The sequence below is a fragment of the Ovis aries genome, chromosome 13 (assembly GCF_016772045.2).
Source record: "Ovis aries strain OAR_USU_Benz2616 breed Rambouillet chromosome 13, ARS-UI_Ramb_v3.0, whole genome shotgun sequence".
Lineage (NCBI taxonomy): Eukaryota > Metazoa > Chordata > Mammalia > Artiodactyla > Bovidae > Ovis > Ovis aries.
The window spans coordinates 17,081,281-17,105,820 of record NC_056066.1 but is presented as its reverse complement, the minus strand read 5'-3'; the positions used below and the strand labels follow the sequence as shown (position 1 = coordinate 17,105,820).

Below are 24,540 nucleotides of genomic sequence, written 5' to 3'. Positions count from 1 at the left end.
GCAAACTTTCCTTAACTTTTCAACTTACGGGCACTTCTCCTGCATTGGAATTAGGTTCACTGCACATCTCCCCTGATCTTTCAGTAATGTTTCAAGTTCCTGGGAAGACTGGTGTCCTGGGAAGCTCCTTTCCTTTCTACACAACACAGGCAGATGATCAGAGTTTAACGCACCTACAGCTTTTTACTGTGACAGAGCAGTGGTTTAAACCATTTGTGCTTGATTCCAAAACCACTATTTTTTCTACTACTTGAAAATTCCATGGGAGGATAATCTTAGCTTTTACCTAATTTAAGGGAAAGATGTAATTTACATTAAACAAAGTTTTAACAACTGTATTTTGAACATATTATTGTTAGAAAAGGTGACAATTAGGCGGATTAAACCTGAGTAGTCATTGCTAGAACAAGCTCAGTAAAACCATTAAATCATGGATTGAATTACATGGCATCGATTATTATAGTGTCTCTTTCGCTGCAACAGTTCTAAACAGTTTTAATCTTTGTCAACTACATTAATAACAGGATGCTGATAGAAAGTAAAAACACTCAAGCCATTTTGCAAAATGAGCAACAGTATTTAATATATTAACAGAAAATTTACACATGGTACATTTAAATTTGAATTTTTCTCTTGGTGGGTAAGTATGCAGAAAACCTCAATGAATTTAAGATATGACTTGTGAAGCTGAATCTTAGTGTATCTATATTGAAAAGAGTGATGTTGACAGAGAATGTATCAAAGTATGTTACAATTATATTTATTAAGCAAAAGTAAGTTATTCTTTAAAAAAAGAATCAGGCTATGCTGGTAGTGCTGCATATGTTTTAAACGAATTATTTTAGAATGTAAACCATCATGTTTTTTGTTAAACTTGAACAAGCTGTTAAAATTGCTACAGTATATCTCACCTAAGCTTTCTACTACTATTTTAAAGTAATCTGTATTGTAGAGAAAGCACCAGGAGCAGCCAGTGCAACAAAACTGCATTTATTCATAGCAAAGTGAGGCAAAACCCTAACCCTTTTATTTCCCATTTCCAAAAGGAGTTATAGTACTGAGTGAAGGAACTTTCTAGTTGCATTTTTGAGGTCACAGTGATAGCTTTACATGACTGCCCTCAAGTCTACAGCTTTTGCAGGCAATCAAGTACAGATGAATTACAATAAAATAAAACTATATTGTAATGTTTTGTTGTATTAACACCAAATGAATGGTAGACCGACATGAATAGATGAGAAAGAAAATCAACCTCGAGGCTTACTCTTTCTCTAAAGAGGTCATGTTTCTAATAGTTTTACTGAAGCATTAATTTTTATAAAGTGCAATAACAAAATAAATAAGATGAAAAAAGCTTTGAAGATCTATTTACAACTCTGGGATTAAGATAAATTACTGATTACATTCCTGATAGCCTTTTTAATGCTGAGGAAGCTGTAACACACAGTGAAAAGCTCACTGATCCAGGTTAAATATTCTTTCCTGCTTAGATCAATCTAGTACTAAGGTGTATGTAATTACGCTAGCTCATGCTATAAGGCAAGGTTAGATTAAAGGGAAAAATTTAATAGATTAAAGCTAAAGGCTAAATCCAGATACAGTCAGGTGCTGAGCATTATTCCTGGCTTCAAAATAAGATGTATCTGTTTCGTCATCTGGTTGGGGTATGAAAGGCATTTTTTGATGCTGTAGATTTTCCCAGTCCACACCACTGAAGAGAGGATGATGTTTCAGCTCTTGGGAAAAAATAGCAAACAAAACAATATTATGACACCATTACCAAAGTACTATTGGGTTGGCCAAAAAGTTCATTTGGGTTTCCCATCAGATGGTATGAAAAACCCAAATGAACTTCTTGGCTAACTCAATATTTTATAGGCATCGAGGAGAGACTGTCTCACATGGACCTTGCTATTACTATAGTAAACCATAGTAATATTGGTTTACTATGCCTGTTTCACAGACATTTTAAAAACATCGCTCTCTTCAACCACACACTTCCCAACAGCACATGCTATTTTATTCTGTGTATCGCCTGGCATACGGCAGGTGCCTTGTCTGAATTGGTCCAAAGAGTGAATGATGACTGGCCTTAACAGGAGCCTATCTTTCTCACTGCCTGTACCTGCTGGAAGAATCCCAGACTTCATCAGATAAGGGAGCCTGGGCTACTTCCTGTTCCCCCATCACTGATCTTAAGTGATCAATGCCCCACTTCTTATTTCAAGGCCTTGCTGACTGCTTGGAGCTCAGCATCGCCCGCCTACATAACTTCAGCAGGAAGCTCGTCCTCCACTCCCACGCTGTCTTCCCTGTGCTCCATCCTTATCCTTCCTGCTACTTTCAGCATACACACCAATGACACTACTACTATTCTTTCTCTTCCCGGTTCTTTGATTTCGCCAACTTGCATCTCTACAACACACCGGCCACCCAGCAGCATGGCCACATCCGAGTCTATGGCTTCCACTTACAAAATCACATCTTCACTACATTTTTCTTCTGTCGACTAAAATAAGAATTTGCTTTTTTGGTCACACAGGTATTCAGTTGGTAGACATAGCTCCCCTCTCCTCAACTATTCACTTCATCAGGCAACAGTAAAGATGGCAAAAAAAAAGTGTCAATTAAGGCAGTATGCAAACCAAAAAAGCAATCAAATTTAAGGAAAATATCAGAAGATGACTATGCAGACAGTAGGGAATCGTGTGTCTGTGCTGGGGCTGCTGCTGCTGCTAAGTCGCTTGTCATGTCCAACTCTGTGTGACCCCATAGACGGAAGCCCACCAGGCTCCCCCATCCCTGGGATTCTCCAGGCAAGAACACTGGAGTGGGTTGCCATTGCTGGGGCTAGTGGGTTGGAAAGACAGTATGTGTATATGTTGGATTTACCATAAACTAAAAGACTGGTAGGAAAAAGGATAAAATAGCAACAGTATTTCACATTTAGGGAACTTGTCTCAACTGTTTAAAATAAATAACTGAGCATCGGTTACTTTAGAGTTACTTGTAGTACTGGATGTGATATGATGTTTCACGATTCTCTCACTGTATTTCTGTATTTATGCTGCATCTGCAAAGGAATTCTAATCTAGGTTAAGATTAACTAAACTGAAGAATAACCCTATCTGCTTCACTAGGTAAACTACTCATGGAACAAATGAACAGTATCTGAGGTCTGGTAAGAATGTGCTAAGCAAATACAGTGCAGTGCAGCCATTTTCTAAACAACGGTTTCATGACTTTGTTATGATTGACATTTGGGACCAGACAACTTTCTGTTGTAGGGACTGCCTTGAGCATTGTAGAATGCTGAGTGAACCCGTGGCCTCTACCTACTAGACGACCCCAACTGCTGTGACAACCCAGAAATATCTCCAGACAACACCAAATGTCCTCTGGGGAGCAAACTCATTCCAGAGGAGAACTGTTGCTCTAAAGCAATTCTTAATTTTCATTATTACTATTTTTTTTGGTCACACTGTGTGGCATGCAGGATCTTAGTTCCCCAACCAGGGACTGAACCCGTGGCCCCTGTAGTGGAAGCTTGGAGGCTTAACCACTGGACCACCAGGGAAGTCCCTTAAAGCAATTTTCAGAGCTCAATTTTCAAATGTCTGCATCCTCACTTTACACTGGTTTTTGCTCAAATTCCACTTGTCAGAAATCTTCGTGACCATCCAGTCTAAAAAATAAATCTCTTGCCTTCACTTTGTACCCTCTCTGCTTTCTCTCTTTGCGTAGTTACCACTGGATGGCGTTATGATTGCATTTGTCTGCTTCTTGTCTTTTCACTAGAATGTAGTTCTAGAACTTAAGCACAGGAGTTTCAGTCTGGTTCATCCCTAGGTTACCTCCAGTGCCTCAAATAACAACACTGACACCTAGAAGTCACTCTATAGGGTTTGCTGATCTGATTAGAGGGAAAACTAGAAGCTGATACAAATGACATACTACTAAAAGTCCATTTTCCTAATATATCGTACTTCACATGGAAGTGTATTTTGAGACATAAGTGCTTAACTGTCTCTATCTATACCTTGTGACAAAAAGAATTTTAAGGCAACTGCTAATGAGATTTACTGGAGTTTCAAAACTGGAGTTTAAAATTAATTCGAGTTTCCAGCACTGGAAAAAAACCTTTGAATGGGTCACGATGAGCCCATGTTGTCTTCTTTGAGGCATCTTAGCTGTGAAGATAATACAACAAGGAGCCAGAGTACATAAAAATACTTGTTAATCAATAATGATGTCAGAAATGAAGCAGTAAGAAATCACAGAACAGGAAGTTTTGACTAAAACTTCCTGTATTGGTTTCCTATATTGGTTGATGGTTAACTTTATCAGGCTCTAGACATTGACAAGATGAGACTGTTTTGAGAACCTGCTTGAGAGTAATAAAATTCAAGACTGCAACCTGATTGCACTGAATTTTAATGTTCTGAATAAGGACAAATGTATCAATGAATACTGAGAAGGCAAAAATAAACTGAAAGTTTAAAATCAACTGAGTTTAGCTGTCAGATTATCAGCAGTATTATATTAGAACTTGATGTTATTAACATTCATCCCTGAAGCAAATCAAGGGTAAAAGTCACCAAGGTTAGGTGACTAACACCAAACCTTACCTTTCATCCCTGCTCTCTTTGTATCGTCAATGGTTAAAAGTATGTCCACCGCACTTTGAGCATTATCAGATAACTTTTCTTCACCTTCAGGCCAAGGGATATCTACAAATACAAATTAACATGTTCATCATTGGTCAAAGGAACAATACACAGGGATAAATGAGATAAATGAATCTATCTTCATAGATAGGAGAAAAAGAATCACCTCTTTTCAGAATATTCTGGAATACTTGCTGTGGTGTTTCATCATTGAAAGGGGGAATTCCTGTTAGGAACTCAAACAAGCAAACTCCAAGGGCCCACCAGTCTACTGCAGGACCTGGAATTTAAGAGGAAGCAGCTGAACTTGCAAGCATTTTCTACAATTGTTTGATCAACTAAGACATTAATATGTTTTTATCTGGGTACAATGAAGGCCCAAAGACTTACTTCCTAAGGTTTTCCTCTGGCTCTTTAAGGTATAAAACCCCAAATTACCTTCCTTTAGGCAGTGTGGTAATTCTTTTCTTGGAAAATAGCAGTTTTGTTATTTTTATTTATTAAAAAAAATTTTTTTGCTATACCATGTGGCATGCAGTATCCTAGTTCCCCAGCCAGGGATTGAACCTGTACCCCCTGCATTTGGAAGTGCAGAGTCTTAACCCCTGGACCTCCAGGGAAGTCCTGAATATAGAAGTTTAGATTAACAACTAACGTGGCTATTAAAAAAAAAAAGTTAAAAGTTATCTTTTGCCATTTATTAATTACTTCCAATATTCTGGAGACTTATTTGTGCTAAATCCTAAAACACAACGAAGAAATGCATTTAATCTAAAAGGTATTCTTTAAAATTAGAGTACTCCTCAGTTTCAGACCAGGAAATAATAACATTCGGATGATTCTGTATCTACTTGTTTTACAAAGGAATGAGATGAGGTAGTAATATTAATGCTAACTGGAGGATAACCTGGTGACTAGGGAAGCATTACTTACAGGGTGTTTTAATGTTGCTTTACTCTTTTTAAGGACCGAGGGGGACAAATTAGTTTAACAAAAAACATTTAGACTATAGCTTGAGGAGGGAATTAGATGATAAGTCTTAATAAGTAGGTAAAACTGATTTCTAAATAAAACCTTCAATGAAAGCATCATTTCTATACAAAGATGTTTTTTTATTTTTATTTTTTGGGCTATGTCATGAGGCTTGTGGGATCTTAGTTCCCCAATCAGAGACTGAACCCAGGCTTTGTCAGTGAAAGCACCAAGTCCTAACCACTAGACCACCAGGGCATTCCCTACAAAGATTTTTTTTTAGATGTTTATTTTAAACAAGACCTTATAATCTGGTTTGTACTTTTGCTTAGTTATGTCTACGAACGAACAAAATGTTTCCTAAGCAAAAGTTTATTTCAGTCCAAAAATGATTAACTTCAATATAAACTTAAGAGTTGAGATTCTAGTCTAGAACTAAATTTGTCTGAAAATTAACTCTTTAAAGTCAGTTTCACAAAATTCACTACTGCGGTTAAGCAAATACCATTTCATTTTAAAACAAGTAGAAAAACAAACAAAAAAGCCTCTAAAACAAAAAACAATAGGAAAGCACTGTGGAATCTGCCATTAGAAAAAATAATCGCATGCATTTGGAATACCTTTCTATTTGCAAGCCATATGATCCCATTTTTCCTATGAAACACAAGGTACAGTCTACAGGCTTCTATCTCTATTGTAATCACTATAAAAACATACAAACCACCTCCATTAGTAGGCCTTTTAAGCAGCACTGAGAAAGAATTATTTCAACAGATCAGATAACCAAATACAGGAAAGTAGGAGGAAATCAGGAAAAACCCTGCGTTTTATTTTACTTAGGTTAGAAATTAGGACCCTTTTCCCAGCTCAGCCAAAATGTACTCATGTCAGAAACATACATGACTTCTCCATGGATATGTCATACATACCCATACATGTGAGTCAGAGTCTAAAAAGATCACGTATTGTGATAAATCATATTATCAATTATAAATAGCTAGAACAGAGTTGTTTTACACGACTGGCTCTCTAGTTTAAAATCCATGTCTGTAATTTGTAGGTTAATACTGTTAATTCCTCTCTATTTTCCAATAATAATGGAATGGAAGGCTTAGAAAATTCAAGCCCTTTTGTAGCTATTAACTTTAATATTTTTATCAAGCCTATTTCTTCAGTTGTAATAAAAAGAATTCCACATGCTGACACTTGTTTTCACAGAGAAGAGCAATCTCTCTGGATGTCTTCTTGCTCAGAAGACAGTTCATTTTTGTATTTCATGGGATAAAGAGAAACATGTACACGCTGTGTGCATGCCAAGTTGCTTCAGTCATGTCTGACTCTTTATGACCCCATGGATTGTAGGCCACCAGAATTCTCTGTCTACGGGATTCTCCAGGCAAGAATACTGGAGTGGGTTGTCGTGCCCTTCTCCAGAGGATCTTCGCGACCCAGGGTTTGAACCCAGGGATCTCTTATATCTCCTGCACTGGCAGCTGGGTTCATTACCACCAGCGCCACCTGGGAAGCTCATTTTGTATTTCATAAGTGAGCTGAAATTAAGAAAAATTTTTCATGCAATGTGATCTAGTTAGACTTTGACTGTTCAGATAAATGTGCTTTGCCACGTTCCTTTATGGAGAAATTCACTCACCTGAAGTCAGAAATCCTGCATGTAAGAAAACAGGAATTAGGTACATTGTTTGAAAGTTGTAAGTTCATTTTTATGTCATTTATTGAACTAGAAGCCAGGCAGTGTGCCTGATACAAGTGATAAAAGATGAAGAAGAGAGCTTTTCCCAAGTAGAAAACAGCCTACTCTGGGAGCAATAATTCAGGTAATTTTACTACAAATATAAGAGAGCTGAAACAGACATATGTATTAAAATAAGCAGCTATGGAAACTCAGGCTGGGGTCCCTAAGTCCCCTTAGTAGTTAGAGAGCAGGGAATTGTTATTGTTGTCTTTAAAATGATAAATTGCTCTCTATTATTTATTTTAAAAACTATATGTCAAGTTACTTTTATGGGAAATAAAAATTTTAGAACATTTCACTAGCTAGCTATGATAAATAGATGTCCCACTAAAAGAGTGGCAAGATTTTATCAAGTAAACCTTGCCATCTGAGGTTTCCATTCATACTGTATTGATTTGAGAAAATGTATAAATGGTAATATAGGAAATGAGCTAGGAAAGCTGTGACTTAGCAAAAGGGAAAATGCCCAAAAACTAGTTAAGTGCCCAGAGGAACTTTTATTTCTGTGTTGCTTTTTGAGGGATGGTTCCTCTCTGGCTAGACCCCTCTGGTGAGGATATAGTGAGTGCAGGCTCTGAACAGGAAGAGGCATCTGCAGACTGAACGGAAGTGCAGGACTAATTTTGTATTCCTGAAACCAGACAAGAATAGACCTGGGAAGACATTTAGAACAAAGACAGTAGAGGGGGTGGAAGGTGGGGCTTCTCTGGGTCACTGAGACTAAACCAGCAGGCTGAGAATGAATGGCCGTGTGTCTTTATTTACTATAATAAACACCATGCATGTGAGAAAAAGAGTACTGCACGATCTCATCTTATTTTACCTTAGGCACTCTAAGTTCTAAAGAAATTTAACACAACTTATCTCAAAAGAAACTATAATGATAGATACTTCAAAAATTCAAGACGCGTGCGCCTTACCATGGGCCCTGGCTAACAGCAGCTCGGGTGCGAGGTAGTCTGGTGTTCCCAGGATTCGCCCGTCATCCACTGGGGCTGCCCCTCTTCTCACACTCTTTGGAGTTCGGTATGGAGTTTCTGATTTGACCTGATTTGGGGTCTGCTAATTTCAAGAGTTTAAGGCACAATAAATACCTTCATTCCTTTCACAGTGAACAGAAATGCTTACACCAAAGAAAAGCTAGGCTGCTGGGCATGAAAAATAGTCAAGTCCTTGATCAGCTTTGGAAATGGTCTCAGAACTAATTATGAAAAGTCTTACTTAAAAAATCCTAATGATAATAATGTAATTCAATTGCTTAGCATTATAATACCAGTTATTTCAATAAGGTCTGGATATGCAAGAAACAATGAAAAAAATCCATGAGAAAAATTTCTTGATAGGATGGATCAATACAAGCTTACAAAGTGTCCTGGAGGGAGGCTACAGCTGAAAAATGATTGAATTATTAGGACAATGCATAGGATAGAACTATATGCAAATAACCTTTGGTGCCAACTGGCATTTATGTTTTTAAGATATTTTGTTGTCTCACAAGGACTCTGTTGGACCAGGACAGGTGGCAGACACAGGCTCTGAAGGTAAGAATTTTTAAGTCCCTCACTAAGCTCTAAATAGCAAACTCAAGTCTTGTAACCCTACATTCCAGGTGTGCACTTTCTATATTAAGATGTCTCTCCAAAGGAAGAAAAAAACAGAAACTTTGGGTTTTAAAAGATAACAGTTTAGAGGAAAAAAAAATTTTATTTTTCAACTCTCCTTTACAAAGAAAAGAGATCATCTAATATGTCCTTAGAAGGCAGTAAAGTAGATGGATTTTATTTTATTTTGTATCTCAGAGTTACGTGATCAAGTGAAAATGTGATTGTCAATATGTAAACATGTGAAATGTAAATATGTGAAAGTATGCAGGACAATACAAATGAAGGAGGCACTGGAATTAAAAATGCCAAACACTGCTATCGGCTTCACCTTTCTGTAAAACCTCCACAGAGCCACAGATTCCCAATAAGCAGAACAAAACCATTTGATTATTATATAGTCCAGTGTCATAGTTTATTTTTCTAAAATCTAAAGGACCACACATTAGCAAGTGATAACATACCTGATACAGCATGGAGTGTCCAGTGGTAACATACCTGATATGGCATGTAGGATCTTTCTTTCTGAGTAGGGGTGATAGCCGTGGGATATGACCCACTATAGGCACACGAAATATCCATCATATCTAAAGAAGTGACGCTCATCTTAGAAGGTTCGGAGCTATTGGAAGCATTAATGTGACTGTTAAAACTCCGAAATGCCACAGCATTTCTTTTAGAGGTTAATGGTTTTAAGACCTCTGAAGAAGGAGCCAACATTTTTTGGTTGCTGTCTTGGATGGTAGGGCACTCAACACCTTTTGGCAAGGTACTTTCTTGGCAGCTGGGTGATATAGGAAGTAGGTCTTCAATATTTGATTCTTCCAAAGAGGATTCTTTGATGTTTTTATCTAGATCTAAAGACTGCCCTCCTAATGGACTTTCCATGATGGAAATTCCAGGAAAAGATGAATCAGAGTCCATGTGAATACTTTTAGGAGTTCTATCACCATCAGAACACAGGAAACTAGAACTTAAGTAGTCCTTCTTACTATTCTTGTCACAATCGTCATCCAGCTCACACATAAGGTTTTTTTCTATCATTGGGACAGGTGGTTTTTCTGGGGTTTGGTGTTTATCAGTAAAAGAATTGCCCACATTCTCCTTATTCACACAGTCATTTTGCTGATCTCTGTATACCAACCGCTTAAGGTCCTGGACTTCAAATGTTAAGCCTGTCCTTTGAGTTGTATAACAATCTCTCATTTCATTACTACACTCATACTCAAAGCAACTTTTTTTATTTGGTATAATTCCCTGACGAGGACTGGAGTCAACTAATTCGAAAATTCTTTTACAACTTCTTTTCCCAAGGTGCTCTTCAGTCATCCCACCAGAATTCACAGCCCACTGATTTGACTCATGGAAACAAGACTGGCTTGTGTCAGCAGTCATGTTGATATTATTTACATCTAGTTCTCTTGCTTCCCAAGAAACTTCCCCTGAAGAACATTTTTTAGCAAGGTTAACATAAGAGTTTCCAGTGGCAGGAACGACACTGCTGTTGTGAATGGGAGAAAGAGCTAACTCAAGATCCCTTTCATTCAAACTTTTGGTCTCCATGACATCTACAGATTTTGTGCATAAAGGCTTTTCAACTGTATTCCAACTCATCATCGTAGAGCCTGCTGCATCGTCACTTTCCTAAGAGGGAGGAAAAAACAATAAAAAAATCAGGGGACTTCCTTGGTGGCCTAGTGATTAGGACTTAGCCACTGTAATGAAGAAAATCATATTGCTGAGACTAAGGAGCAAATAGAGCCCAATTTATTTTCTCAAGTGGAAAGATTTTTTCCTTTGGTTATCAATATAATTCTAATCTAACATTTTATCCTCATCCTATATAGGAAAGGTTATCATATTGTTAGTTCCTCTCAGCTTTAATAGCTTTTAAAAGCCCAGAATAGAATACATAAATTAAGTAAAATGACTTTTAGTATCTATTCACTTGGCAAGCAATCTCCTTAGAATAGATACTTTTAAAGACACATCTGTATCACCCTTGTGGTCTAGAAGTTATTTCTGATTCAGAAGAGTTACCATTCCATTAAATGATAAATGGGCAGTAAACAGTTATAGAAGGAGGTAGTATAAGTTATAAAATAAGACAAAGGTTAAAAGAACTCAACAATCTAATGTCTGTGTTAGGGTAGAGAATTTTAAAAAAGAATTCCATCTAGATGCCTAGAAGCCAAACATTTACCATTAATATACTGCAAAAATTAAAAACTGGAGGACTTCCTTGTGAACCAGTGGTTAAGACTCCATGCTTCCAATATAGGGATCATGAGTTTGATCCCTGGTTGGGGAACTAAGACCCCCCACATGCCTCACAGTATGACCAAAACATAAATTTAAAAAAAAAATTAAAAAAAATTGTAATCTCATATAGTGAACAAGAATAATTTCACATTTGAATGAGAAATGAAATGCTGCAAAAGAACTTGACAGAATATACCGGAAAATGGAGAGTATCTTCACTGCTGTTCACATAACAGTTTCATGCCCTTACAGAACTTGTATGAAAAGGTGTCAAGTGTTTCTATCATTACACACAGTTGGTTCTGGGTAAGGTGAGTGGCCCTCTGACCTGGCAATCCTTTTCCCATCTGGGACTGCTGTGGCACTCGGAGTCCATGCTGGATATGAAGGTATGGGACGGACTGCTGGTGCTGGATGTTGCCAGCCTCTTCCTAGACTGGAGGAGGTGGGAAGTTAGACACTTCACGGGCATCCCGGGGTGGGAGGCAACCATTTCAGGACCTGTGGGGAAGAGAGACACCGAGGCTTACTTATGCCACATCTTCCCTACTTCCCTGCGGATCCTGAATCTTTACAGGCAACTGGGTTAAGCAGGAAGTGTATATTTCGTATCAGGACTGTTTCTATGTAAACATTATCTCATCTACAAGGATGGCTTCAGGCTGTTCTGACAAACAAGTACTGTTCTGAAAGTTAATAGACAAAACTCTCAATATTTATAAAGCAGAAATCAGGACAGGGAGCAAATTTATAATTAGGAGAAAATTCATTTTGAATATCTATTATCCAATTTGAAACTTTTCTCGATGAAGGTTCAATACTGATGGGCTAAATCTGGATGTGCTAAAAGGCTGGAATGTGACTACTCTTACTTAATTCAATTTGTATTTAATTAAAACCAGTGCTTTCTTTTAATGTTGAGGTTTACATGCTTACCAGTGTGGAATTATATACATCCATAGGGACTTCTTTATACTACTGGGTAAAAGAAATAATAGTGACTTTGCTAAGTGTGAGCCAGTGCCAGAAAGCAGCACCATCTATATAATACAAGTTCCTGTATCTGATAAACAACTAATGATGCTAAAACTTTTTGCTCCTGAACTTAAAGTGAGACTCTTTTGTTCTCATTTGTAAAAAGGAGGCAATTCTTCCTTTCGGTCTATCTATCCATCCAAGATATATACAGAATTGAGGACCAAATTCACAATAAAGTAGCATCTATGAAAACAACGAACACTAATTACTCTTTAGAGGATCATTATTCACATTTCTAAGATGAAGAAAATACGCATGCACAGAACTAAACTGTCCACTGTTGATAAGTTAGAGGGTGAGGTTAAGTGCTATACAGATTTTCCACTTGCTTCCTTTACTTTTGACTTTTGTCTTTTATTGTATAATACTAAAGCTATATCATCTTGACTTTAATTTCAGAACCTTTTAGAAATCATTTTATAAAGGCACACAGTATTACTGTATCTTCTCCAATTGGGCTTCCCTGGTGGCTCAGAAGTTAAAGCGTCTGCCTCCAATGTGGGAGACCCGGGTTCGATCCCTGGGTTGGGAAGATCCCCTGGAGAAGGAAATGGCAATCCACTCCAGTATTCTTGCCTGGAGAATCCCATGGATGGAGAAGTCCATGGGGTTGCGAAGAGTCGGACACAACTGAGCGACTTCACCACCACCAAGATTTCCACAGACTTAATACAGTGAAATTCACCCAATGATCATTACAGTGTTGCAGCTAATTGAAAAATTAGCTTGACATTTCATTTTGTTGATGTAAAGATCTGCAACAGGGACTTCCCTGGTGGTCCAGTGGTTAGGAATCCACCTTGCAATGGACGGTACACCAGTTCGATCCCTGGTCCAGGAAGGTCCCACAAGCTGTGGAGCAACTAAGCGAAGGCTCTAGAGCCTGTGCTTGGCAACAAGAAAAGCCACCGCAGTGAGAAGCCCACACACCTCAACTACAGAGTAGCCCCAGCTCCCTGCAACCAGAGAAAGCCTGCGCATAACAATGAAGACCCAGTGCAGCCAACAGCAACAATAAAGATCTGCAATAACCCCTGTCAGAAATGGCACTTACATGACAAAACAGAGGAAATCCACAGGCTATCTGAATGTCTGCGTTTCAAAATTATTGATACTCAGAATTTTAAAATTGTAAAATACTTTGTTCCTCAAGGGCACATTTAATGGAATATACTACCCTTTCTTTTATACTCACATGATTTTAGTAGCTTGCTAGAATAAGGAGTAATGTCCTTTTGATCTACGGACATAGGACAAGTTAGTCCTTGAGAAAGTGGTGATGTTTCAGATACGTGAGTCGAAAGAACATTTGCAGAGTTGTGATTTTCTTCTGCAACTGGTGTGTGCTATGAAAAAGAGGAAGACAAAAACAGATGCTACGATTTGTTGTCACAAAAACACCACCTAAATGCATAGACTGTTATGCCATCTAGGTAGATGAACTGCTGAAGTAATGCAACATGCTTAATATGTAAATGGCAATCATGTTAGGGCCTATCATGTGAGTTTTTTTCTTATCGAGTACTTACAAATCCCAAAGAGCTGATGAGAGATAATACTTGTCCTGGGGTTCTCGAATAATCCTGTCTAGGTTTTGCCATGGATGGTGTTGTAAGAATATCCATCATGTTGATATCTATGTATGGAAAAAAAAGTATATGATATTCTTTAAAAACGTCAACTGTCATTGACTAAAGTCAACAATTATTTGCTCTGGACTTTGCCCCACTTTCCACATTATTAACATCAACTACAAAGTTGTCTTGCGCAAGACAAACACAGCCAGGAAAACCATCATGCCATACAGTTAACATGTAGAACTAACCAGACAAGAGAAAGACAAATAACATATGCTTTCTCTATATATAGAATTTAAAAAAACACAATGAAAAATCAAGCTCATAGATACAGAGAATTGATTTGTGCTTGCCAGAGGTGGGATTAAGGGTTGGAAGAAATGGATGAAAGGGGTCAAAAGGTAAAAATAAATAAATAGTAAATTTTAAAAAAAGAGAGAGAAATACAAGAGTGTTACCTAACTGCCAACAAAATAATTCTTGGTAAATAAAGCATTAGAAAAGGAGGTGGTAAAAAAAAAAAAGTTAAGAAAGGCATCAATGTACTAAGAATACAAAATAAATTTCAATAACAGAGTCTGAGTGACTAAACAACAGCAGAATCAATTTAGGAATTAATATAAATTATGGAACACTCATGTTAATTTACTATGTAAGCAAGATAGAAACTAATGCAGATTTTTATCAGCTTTCAATGTGTAACACTGTAAAATGATTCAACACTCACACATAATATTGTACAATTTTCTTTAGATATCAAAAATAGTAGAGAAGTGTAACGCTTTGTATGTGGTGTAAGACTTTAAAATGTAGGTCGAAAGTTTGAATTTAAATTTCACTTATACCTCACACTGATGAAACTGTAAGTAAGTAAGTAAGTAAGTATTAGTTGCTCAGTCATGCCCGACTCTTTGCGAGCCCATGGACTGCAGCCCACCAGGCTCCACTGTCCATGATATTTTCCAGGCAAGGATACTGGAGTGGTTTGCCATTTCCTTCTCCAGGGGATCTTCCCAACTCAGGGTTTGAACCCGGGTCTCCTGCACTGCAGGCAGATTCTTTACTGACTGGGCTACAAGGGAAGCTTGTAGGAACTACAATAAACTTCTTAAAATATATTGTACAAATTTAAAAAATGCTACAACAATGATTTCTTGGTTATGACTTTGAAAGTACAGGAAAAAGGAAAAAATAGACAAATGGGACTATATCAAACCTCACAACTTCAGAATATCGAAGGAAACAAGCAACAGAATGAAAAGACAACCTACTGAATGGGAGAAATATCTGTAAATTATTTATCTAATAAGGGGTTCATATACAGAATATAGAGACAAATACAACTCAGTAACAAAAAAAACCCCAAGTAATCTAATTAAAATAGTGGATAAAAGTCTTGGATTTCTCTAAAGAAGATATACAAATGGCCAAGAGGCTTATGAAAAGATACTTAACATAAGTAACCAATAGGAAAATGCAAATCCAAACTACAATGAAATATTAACTTATACCCGTGAGGATGACCACTATTAAAAAACAAAATAAGAAGTACTGGAAAGAATGTGGAGAAATTGGAACTCTTGTGCACTGCTGGTCAACTGTAAAATGTAAAACTGTGTAACCACTATGAAAAATACAGTGGAAGTTTCTCAAAAAATTAAAAAATAGAATTTGGTTTATGTGATCCAGCAATTCTTCTGCTGGGTACACACCCCAAAACCATTTTATTCATTTTTAACTAACAGAAAACAATATAAACTAATGAAATATTAGTGTCTAAAATGTGTTGGACTTTTAAAAAGGTACTTACTTGCTATGTTTCTTACCTCTATTTAAAGTAACTTTGGAAAGGCCAAAATCTGTTAGTTTAATATGACCTTCATTAGAAATAAGCATATTGTCTGGCTTCAAATCCCTGCACATAAAAAAGACAAAGAGCAGATAACTGAAAAAGAGCTAGTGTTGATTTTAAAATTTCCAGCAAAAAAACCCAGAAAGTTAAAGAAGAATCAAATCCTATTTATTGTCTCTCATTGGTGGCTTTGAAAGTACAGAAAAGAACTCTCAAAAGCAAACAAACAAACAAAAAAAAGCAAACTAAAATCTGAATATCTGAATATATAAGAGTTAACTATTTAATGCTAGATTATCTTTGACATTATTCACTAGATATTCTATTAAAATACATTTCATTAGGTAAAATAAACCTCAAACCAGGTCAAATCATATTTACCTCTTTCTGTGAGATTAAGAGAGTGTGAGATTAAGCCTTAATCAAAAAGAGTCACTTAACCTTTCTCTGAACACAGCAAAGCACTGTAAATCAGCTGGGATTATAAACTATGGTACTTTTGCATGATGTACAGCTAAAAGAGCGGAAGAAAGAGCCAATATTCTCCACAATAAAATGGGATATCCATGGACAAAGCAACACATTCACACACACAGGGAGATGAGAGAGTTGATGGCATTTGTAAATTCGCACAAATTACTACTAAATTTAAGATAACCCATATATTGGCGGTTATGCAAATATCTAAGACTCAAACAGTAAATACATAATTTGATTACTTGTGCTTAAGTAATAGTTTGGAGAAAAGTCAGTCATTACCTGTGAATGATTCCATGTCTATGAAGGTAGTCTAGAGCCAATGCAACTTCAGATATATATTTCACGGCCATCTCTTCATCAAAATAGCCATAGATATGTAGAAGGGACTTGACATCTCCACCAATGAGATACTCCATTACCTGTCAAAACGAAACAGAAATACTGTAAAATAAAACCAATATGACTACTTAAAAATGTCTTATTTGAGCATTAATGATTATACATTTTAGCATGGTTCTGTAACAGACATTTTCTTGGTGTCACTGAGTACACATCAATACCAGGTTTGTTCATGCTACCATACATTTTTTAAAATTTAAATTAAACTGTTCAGCCTTACGAAAAAGGTATGAAGAACAGAATAATTTCTCATGTACTCTTCATCTATTTTCACCCATCATTAGCACTTTGCCACATCTGCTTTCTTCCTCTACACATATATAACAATACTTATTTATGCTAATCATTAACATGATTATGTTGCATAATAAATATATTAACAACATTAACATAAATACATTATGTGCATGTATTTTTATTCAAATAAAATACTTTAAATAAGGCAACATTAGCAACTGGTATTAATCTTTAAAATTTTGGCTGAATAATTCGAGAATAAAGTTGAAGAGGGCATATGTCACCACAGAATTCTTTTGCTTTCTCTTTCTTTATTTTTCAAATTATGAGTGTACCACTGAATTCTTCATCATGTTTCTACTAACAAGGACATTCTTTTAACAAATGCTTTATCAAGGACATCGTCTATAACTACAGTGTAATAAAATGCATGGAATTTAATGCTAAAAGAATGCTATTACCTGTTGTTTAGTCTGTATTCAAATTTCTCTGATAATTCCATATTGTTCCTGACGGCCTCTCTCCTGGTCCCTCATTCCCAGGCCAGGACCATGCACAGGATTTAGTTATAATATGTCTTTAGTCTCCTTTAATTTGGAGTAATTTTTCTTCTTTTTATTTGCTGGAGAGGGGGTGGGACTGGGAGTGGGGCACAGGATGGTCTTTCACAACATCTGATTATTTCCTCATGAACCTCCGGAACTTGGAAGTCAAAATACCTGTCATCCTCACCTCTTCCTGTCCCCTACCCAAATTCCTCATTAGAATTAAAAGAGTGCAAGCTGCCATGTTCAGTGAAAAGCAAGCAACTTGCTAAGTACATAGATCCCAAATCCACTACTTCCTAATATCTTTTCCTTATTATACATCAAACGTTATATAATATTTCTATTATGCACCCTTTACTTAGGAAATATTTTTAGCACTATGTGCCACACACTGTTCTACAAGGTTTATATCAACCTATTGGAATTTCATAACAACCTTTGAGGTAGGTACTATTGTTATCCCCACCTTGCAGATGGGAAAACTGAGGCATGATGGTTCATTTTATGCATCAAATTGGCTAAGCCACGGCACCCAGGTATTTGGTCAAACAATCTAAATGTTGCTGTTAAGGTATTTTTTACATGAGATAAACATCTCAACCATTAGAGTCTGCATAAAAGCTGATTATCCTCCATCATGTGGGAGAGCCTTATCCAATCAGCTGAAGGCCTGGAGAGAAAAAAGGTTGAGGGGTTGTGTCTTTCTCCTCCAAAGAGGGAATTCTGCCTCTTCACTGCCTTTGGGCTTGTGCTGCAACATCAACTCTTCGCTGGGTCTATAGCCTGTCAGCCTACCCCAGAGATTTTGGACTTGCCACTGCCACAACCATGAAGGACAATTCCCTAAAGTAAATCCCTCTTTCTACATACACACACAGACACAGACACAGACACCCTATTGTTCTTTTCCCCTGAAGAACCTTAACAAATAGAACCGGTAAGGTAACTTGGCCAAGGTCATAAAGCTAGTAAGTTCAACAGCTGGAATTCAAACCTAGGTACACTGAACCTAAAGACAGTAATTCTTAAATCACTGGGTTTAGTGGTTCCTGAATGAAGAAAAACATGTCATTTACTCACCAAGTAGACATTGTTTGCTGACTGCAGGGAATAGTACAAATGGACAATGAAAGGACTTTTGCTTAGGGCCAGCGCGTCCCTCTCAGCTTGTACTTGATGAGTCATATTTTTGTTGATCATGTCTGCCTTTTTGACAACCTGTAGTACATAATGTGACAACAGACACATGGTTTTATTTTCTATCACAGAGTGGTCTCAGGTTTCCAAGTTCCCATCATGAAAACAACCAGAGAGAAAGCATGGACATGTTGTTTGGCCCTCACACTGCCAGGAGGAAACCCTGCCAGGAAAACAGCTAGTGAAAATAAAACTTTCTTTAACACAGAACCTCTCATCTTGGTATCAAGTGGTACAAGTATCACATCCCTTTTGAGAAGGAAAAAGATGTAAGCAAATGCTCCCCATCTACCCTACCAATAAGTAGAAAATAAATTCTGTTCTGCTGTTCTTACAAGTCATAAGATAGCAATGTTCCTAATATGCTCCCAGATAATCAGGACTGTAGCTCAGCTGGTAAAGAATCCGCTCGCAATTCGGGAGACCTGGGTTCAATCCCCAGGTTGGGAAGATCCTCTGGAGAAAGGACTAGCTACCCACTCCAGTATTCTGGGTTGGAGATCTCATGGACTGTACAGACCATGGGGTCGCAAAGACTCGGACACGACTGAGAGACTTTCACTTAATCAGGAATGTAGGCAAAGAGAAATAATTGGCCAATCCATCAAAAAAATTTTTTTTGGTTCCTTGATGGATGGAAATAGAGAAAGAATGTACTTTTTTCCCCCTGGAAAAATTCTTTTTTTTTTTTCTTTTAGGAATATAAAACTATTGAGCACTGTTCACCAGTATTTACAATAAAGTAAATAATATACAGTTGAATAACATTCTGATCACTACAAAGTTGTTTTTCTTGGCTTCTGCTCAACTAGTAACCCCAAATACTGAGAAAATTGAGCCCTTCATGTAAGGAATGGGTTGGGGTAAGGTCTGAAAAAACATGCAGGTCAAGTGTAGATTAGAAAAGTTTGTTCACTCATTTATTCCTGTGCTGAGTTGCTGAGTCGCTTTAGTTGTGACTCATGCGACCCCATGGACTGTAGCTCACCAGGCTCCCCTGTCCATGAGATTCTCCAGGCAAGAATACTGGACTGGGTTGCCATTTCCTTTTCCAGGGGATCTTCCTGACTCAGAGATCCAACCCAGGTCTCCTGCACTGCAGGCAGATTCTTTAATGACTGAGCTACCAGGGAGTCCGCTTCACAGACCGGGACCAGCTAAAACACAGGAAGCACTATAGGATAGGACATGTGTTTACACAACCCTGGTAGTCCAGTGGTTACGATTCTGCCCTTCCACTGCAGGGAACCTGGGTTCTATCCCTAGTCAGGGAACTAAGATCCCATATGCCCTATGGACATATTTCTGTAGGGCATATTCCTGTATGTCGTAAATTGCCAGTATTTGAAAACTATTTGATTAGGTTTCCATGTACAAATCTGAGACATTCCATATATCACAACCTTTCCTAAATATAGCAAAGAGACTTCACTTTCTTGTAAAACAATGGTTCACCAAAAGGAACCATCAAGTGTCCACTTTACTAAGTTTTGCTTTGCTATTTAAAACATACCAGAATTTTTCTACTTTTTTAATTTGGTTGGGGAGGTTGTTGACAGTGATAAGAATTTTCCTTCCAGGGTTTCTGCATTTATATGCAGATTTATATGCAGATGTGGATACAGATTCTGATAGGATGCTTTAAAAAATTACCTAACTTAAATTGCTTATTTTACCTAATTAATTACAAAACTATTTAATTTGAAAGGTTAAGACTTAAGTTTTAAGTTGAAGGGATTTCTTATATTGCTCAAAATGATGGAATTCCAGAAACATGGGCTTATCCATGGTTATGAAAAGCTGTTGTTTAAATCTATTTACCAAAACAAAAACCAGCACAACAAAAAAAGCTCCCAAACAATTTACATATGTATTTTATGTATACACATACAAAAAACTTAGAATGATCCTTAGGCATATATGAGTGAAATGCAAATTCTAAATTTTGATTAAGTAATGACTATGGAGATCTCCCCCAACATTTAGAAAAGCTGTTCTCTAATGCTGAGGAAATAATATACTATGGTATCAAATTCTTTTCTGCTGAAGGAAGCAACTATAGAAAGCTTTTATTTGTTCAAAGCAGCTAGTGCTACAGAACAACAAAAAAAAAACAAAAAAAAACCCAATGTAACTTCCCCAATACTACTTCAAAACAAACATATCAAACCTGATTTTCATTAGAATGTAGTTATTTCTTCACACTAATAAATCAAAAAACCAAGACCCACATTTTATATATATATATATATATATGCATAAAAATCAATGCAAACAATTATTGAGTCTCATCTTCTGGACAAGAATGCCAAATTAGTCTCTCTTCATAAAAATTACAATTAAAATTTGAGGACACTTCACATTTGCCTCTTTTGCCAGCACCAAGTCAGCCTCATCGGAATCCTTCCATTTCATGAGAAACATTAATTCTTCACTGCTGCTCGTGGCACCAATTATTCATTCTGGATCAAGACCTCTGGCAAAACCTCTTGGTTTATCAGAAGCATCTCTTTTCTTCTTTGATTTGCTATCATCAGATTCACTGTCAGACAAAGATTTTCTTTTTGTTCCATCTTTTTCTTTACCAGCTTTTTGAGAATTAAGAATTGCTTCAATTAACTCTGGACAATCTAAATTTTCCTCAGGTTTCCAAGTATTCTCTGCATCTGTAAACCCTTCCACTTCAGGAAATACTCCACCTTCCCATTCACAACACAGCAGTCCAAATTCTTCAGGTTCCGCCTCTTCAGCTTTTTTTACTCTTTCCAATTTGTTTCTTTCCCATTTTTTTGCAATGTAGTTTTATTGGAGGCCATTTTTTATTGCAGACTTGAAGAGCTATTATTCACCACCTCTGAGCTTCTCTGGGTCCTGGGTCTGCAGTATCTCCTGGAGAAATTCTTAAAAATGGTTAGAGTTTACTGACACTTCAGTGTCAGATGCTGTGTTACAGAAAACAACTAATTACTCTTTTTAAGTCTCAAGGTAATTGGTAGGGAAGCAAAATTATAATCTATGTTAAAATTGGAGCACTAAACTGAATAGTTAGTAACACAGATCAATTCTCAGGAAGATTACAAAGAAAAAAAGGCATATTTCTTCCAAAGATTCATTAAAGCATTTAATAAAATCATCAGTACACTGTAAATTCCAGCTGTAGAGCCTTCCCATAAGAAAAATGAGGAAAATTGACAAAGCCAGTCTAAAACATGATTTCCTTATCATTCCACTAGACTGGAAGCTTCATGAGGGCATATTTGTTTTTGTTCACCACTGTATCCATATCCTACACAAAGTGGATATTCATAAATACTTATGAAAAAATATACTGGCATTTTCATTTCAACAGCTAATAATGACTGCTTAGTAAACAGAAGGAAAAGCAAAAAATCTTTGGAATATGAAGTGATGGAGAATTAATTTCAGTAGGGTGGGTCTGAAAGGTTAGGAAAAGTTTGAAGGGGGGGCGGCTAAAGAGAAAGTGAAAGTGAAGCTGGCTCAGTTCTGTCTGACTGTTTGTGACGCCATGGACTATACAGCCCATGGAATTCTCCAGGCCAGAATACTGGAGTGGGTAGCCTTTCCCTTCTCCAGGGGATCTTTCCAACCCAGGGATCAAACCCACGTCTCCCACATTGCAGGAGGATTTTTTTTTTTTTTTTTCACCAGCTGAGCCACAGGGAAGCCCAACGAAGGCCTGAGGAACCTCAAAAACATGTGAAGGAAGTGAAGAAAGTTGGATGCAAAAGACCATGTATTCTATGATTCTATTAATATGGAATGTCCAGAAAGACAAACCAATAGAGATGGAAAGTTACTTGTGGCTAAGTGGGGAGACACTGCAGATAACCAAGAGAGGTAGTTTTCAGGTACTGGAAATTTTCTAAAATTGTAATGTGTTAATGGTTACTCAATCTTTGATTTACTAAAAACTAAGTTGTACTTTAAGAAAAAAAAGGAAGAAAAAATCAAGTCTGTATTTGGGCAAACTTGAGAATGGAATGAAAAGGGTACTAAAAATGAATGAGACAGAATTGACAGGCAGAGTTGAGAGAGAGGATATACAGATGCAGTAGAGGAAAGTTAAAAAGACTCAAGTTCCTAGCCTGAATGATGGTGGTGTTATTACAGGGAGAGAAGAAATCCGGGAGGTGGTTAGGTGGAGAGGACCATGTTCAAAGCTGGACAAGTACAATTTTGAGGTGCTTGCTAGGTATTCACGCAGCAATGTCCAACAGGAAGTTGAAACCACATTAGTACCACTACTAGCTTCTCCTTTATTACTATCACTCATTCCTGAGATGTGACTAATTTGAAGCTACCGGAGTAGATGAGAATCAACAGTGGCCTGAACAGCTTCGAATACTCTGAGCTCTTGAATGCTTTGGAATGATACATACTACTGTTGGGCTTCTCGGGTAGCTCAGCTGGTAAAGAATCCACCTGCACTGCAGGAGACCCCGGTTCCATCCCTGGGTTGCAAAGATCCCCTGGAGGAGGGCATGGCAACCCACTCCAGTATTCTTACCTGGAGAATCCCCATGGGCAAAGGTGCCTGGAGGGCTACAGTCCATGTGGTTGCAAAGAGTTGGACAGGACTGAGCGACTAAGCACAGCACATGCTACTGTAAGGATAAAGGAGTGATTTAGAAATATTTCAGCTTAGTCTTTAAATAAAATTACATTCCAGATTTGTAATGAAAGCCTTGAAAAATGGGGTTTGTTTAATGATATCTTTTGGTTATACAGGTCAAAAGTTCATCTATATCACAGCATGCTTACTATAGTTAACAATATTGCATTATATATTTGAATGCTAAGATAAAGTTCTCATCACAAGAAAAAAATATGCAGCTGTTTCATCATGGTTAACTAGACTTATGATGATGATCATTTCACCACATAGACACTGAATCGTTAAGTTGTACATCTGAAATTGGTATATGTCAATTACGCCTCAACAAAAATAGAAATGAATCTACATCAAATTGGTAGTTAAAATATAATTTGGAAATAACTATTTCTAATTTAAAGTTTCAACTTTAATCCTGGTAAAGCCCAAATTAGTAAAAACGGTTCAGAAGTCCTAGATCTTCTAAGGTTTACCCGGTGGGAACAGAAGGGCGGGGCAGAGGCAACAGCGACTTGCCCGCGCTGTCACCTCAAGTAAGAAATCATCTCGCGGGGCCCGGAGGCTTCAGCGAGCCAGGCATCCAGTCTAGCCGCTCCAGCGGCCCTGGAGCCTGCCCAGTTCAGGGGGCGGGAAGGAGGGCCGAGGGACCAGCCTCTTTAGCTTTCTTTAATCCTCGACTCTTACCTTCACCGCATACAACCTGTTGCCTTTCTGCCCCAGATACACCTTCCCAAAGGCGCCGCGGCTAATAGGCTTCACTATGGTGAACTCCTCAATGGAGGGAGGTCTTGGCACCGGGATCCTATTCACGCACTCTCCTGTTGCCGCGCCATCTCCACTCTCCATCTCACCGCCCACGGTGGGCTCCATCGCAGTCCACCCCGGATGCAAGGCTCTATCACCGGCCAAGGCCCCTTCCGGAGCCGCAACTCCCGCCAACCAGGTTCAAAGTGAGGCTCCGCCCACGCAGCACGTATCAGTGATGTCACTACGTCGCAGCCCACGCCGCGCCCATCCATGAGCATCTCCGCCTCCGTCACCTTCGTTTTGTCGACGCAGAAGCCGATGGACGTGAAGGCGGGGCTTCCGGGAATTTCTTGAACCTACCACAGGGTGCCCCAGGTTGACGGCGGCTGGTTTACCTCTTTCGCACTGACGGGACGGCACGACAGTTTTTGGCCGATGGGGAAAGGGACTTTGGGGGCTGTAATTTGAATAACGGGACTTAAAGAGTTTTTTATCCCGATCTCCAAAGGAGGCTGGTGGGGCCTGCCCTTGCCCCACTTAAAAAACAACCACCAGACTTCTTTGGGGCCTCTCACTC

At 37.9% G+C, this 24,540-nt stretch overlaps 1 protein-coding gene and 1 pseudogene across 4 annotated transcripts; both read right to left on the bottom strand.

The window, feature by feature from the left end:
• Nucleotides 1-556: 556 nt before the first annotated feature.
• On the bottom strand, nt 557-24,168 carry MASTL (microtubule associated serine/threonine kinase like). 4 transcript variants are annotated; one of them, XM_042230455.1, is made up of 13 exons: nt 23,901-24,168; nt 18,467-18,604; nt 16,482-16,621; nt 15,697-15,785; nt 13,823-13,929; nt 13,489-13,639; nt 11,584-11,756; nt 9,492-10,637; nt 8,313-8,454; nt 7,291-7,305; nt 4,834-4,947; nt 4,629-4,730; nt 557-1,736 (listed from the first exon to the last, which is right to left on the bottom strand). In XM_042230455.1, exons 1-13 carry the CDS (start codon nt 24,084-24,086, stop codon nt 1,579-1,581), a joined length of 2,661 nt encoding a protein of 886 aa, XP_042086389.1. In that variant the 5' UTR covers nt 24,087-24,168; the 3' UTR covers nt 557-1,578. The 4 variants fall into 4 exon arrangements, with proteins under 4 accessions (XP_042086389.1, XP_042086390.1, XP_012043598.1 ...); XM_042230456.1 differs by having other exon boundaries at nt 8,313-8,451; XM_012188208.4 differs by lacking the exon at nt 7,291-7,305.
• On the bottom strand, nt 18,611-21,432 carry LOC121816301 (chromobox protein homolog 3-like; annotated as a pseudogene).
• Nucleotides 24,169-24,540: the final 372 nt, after the last annotated feature.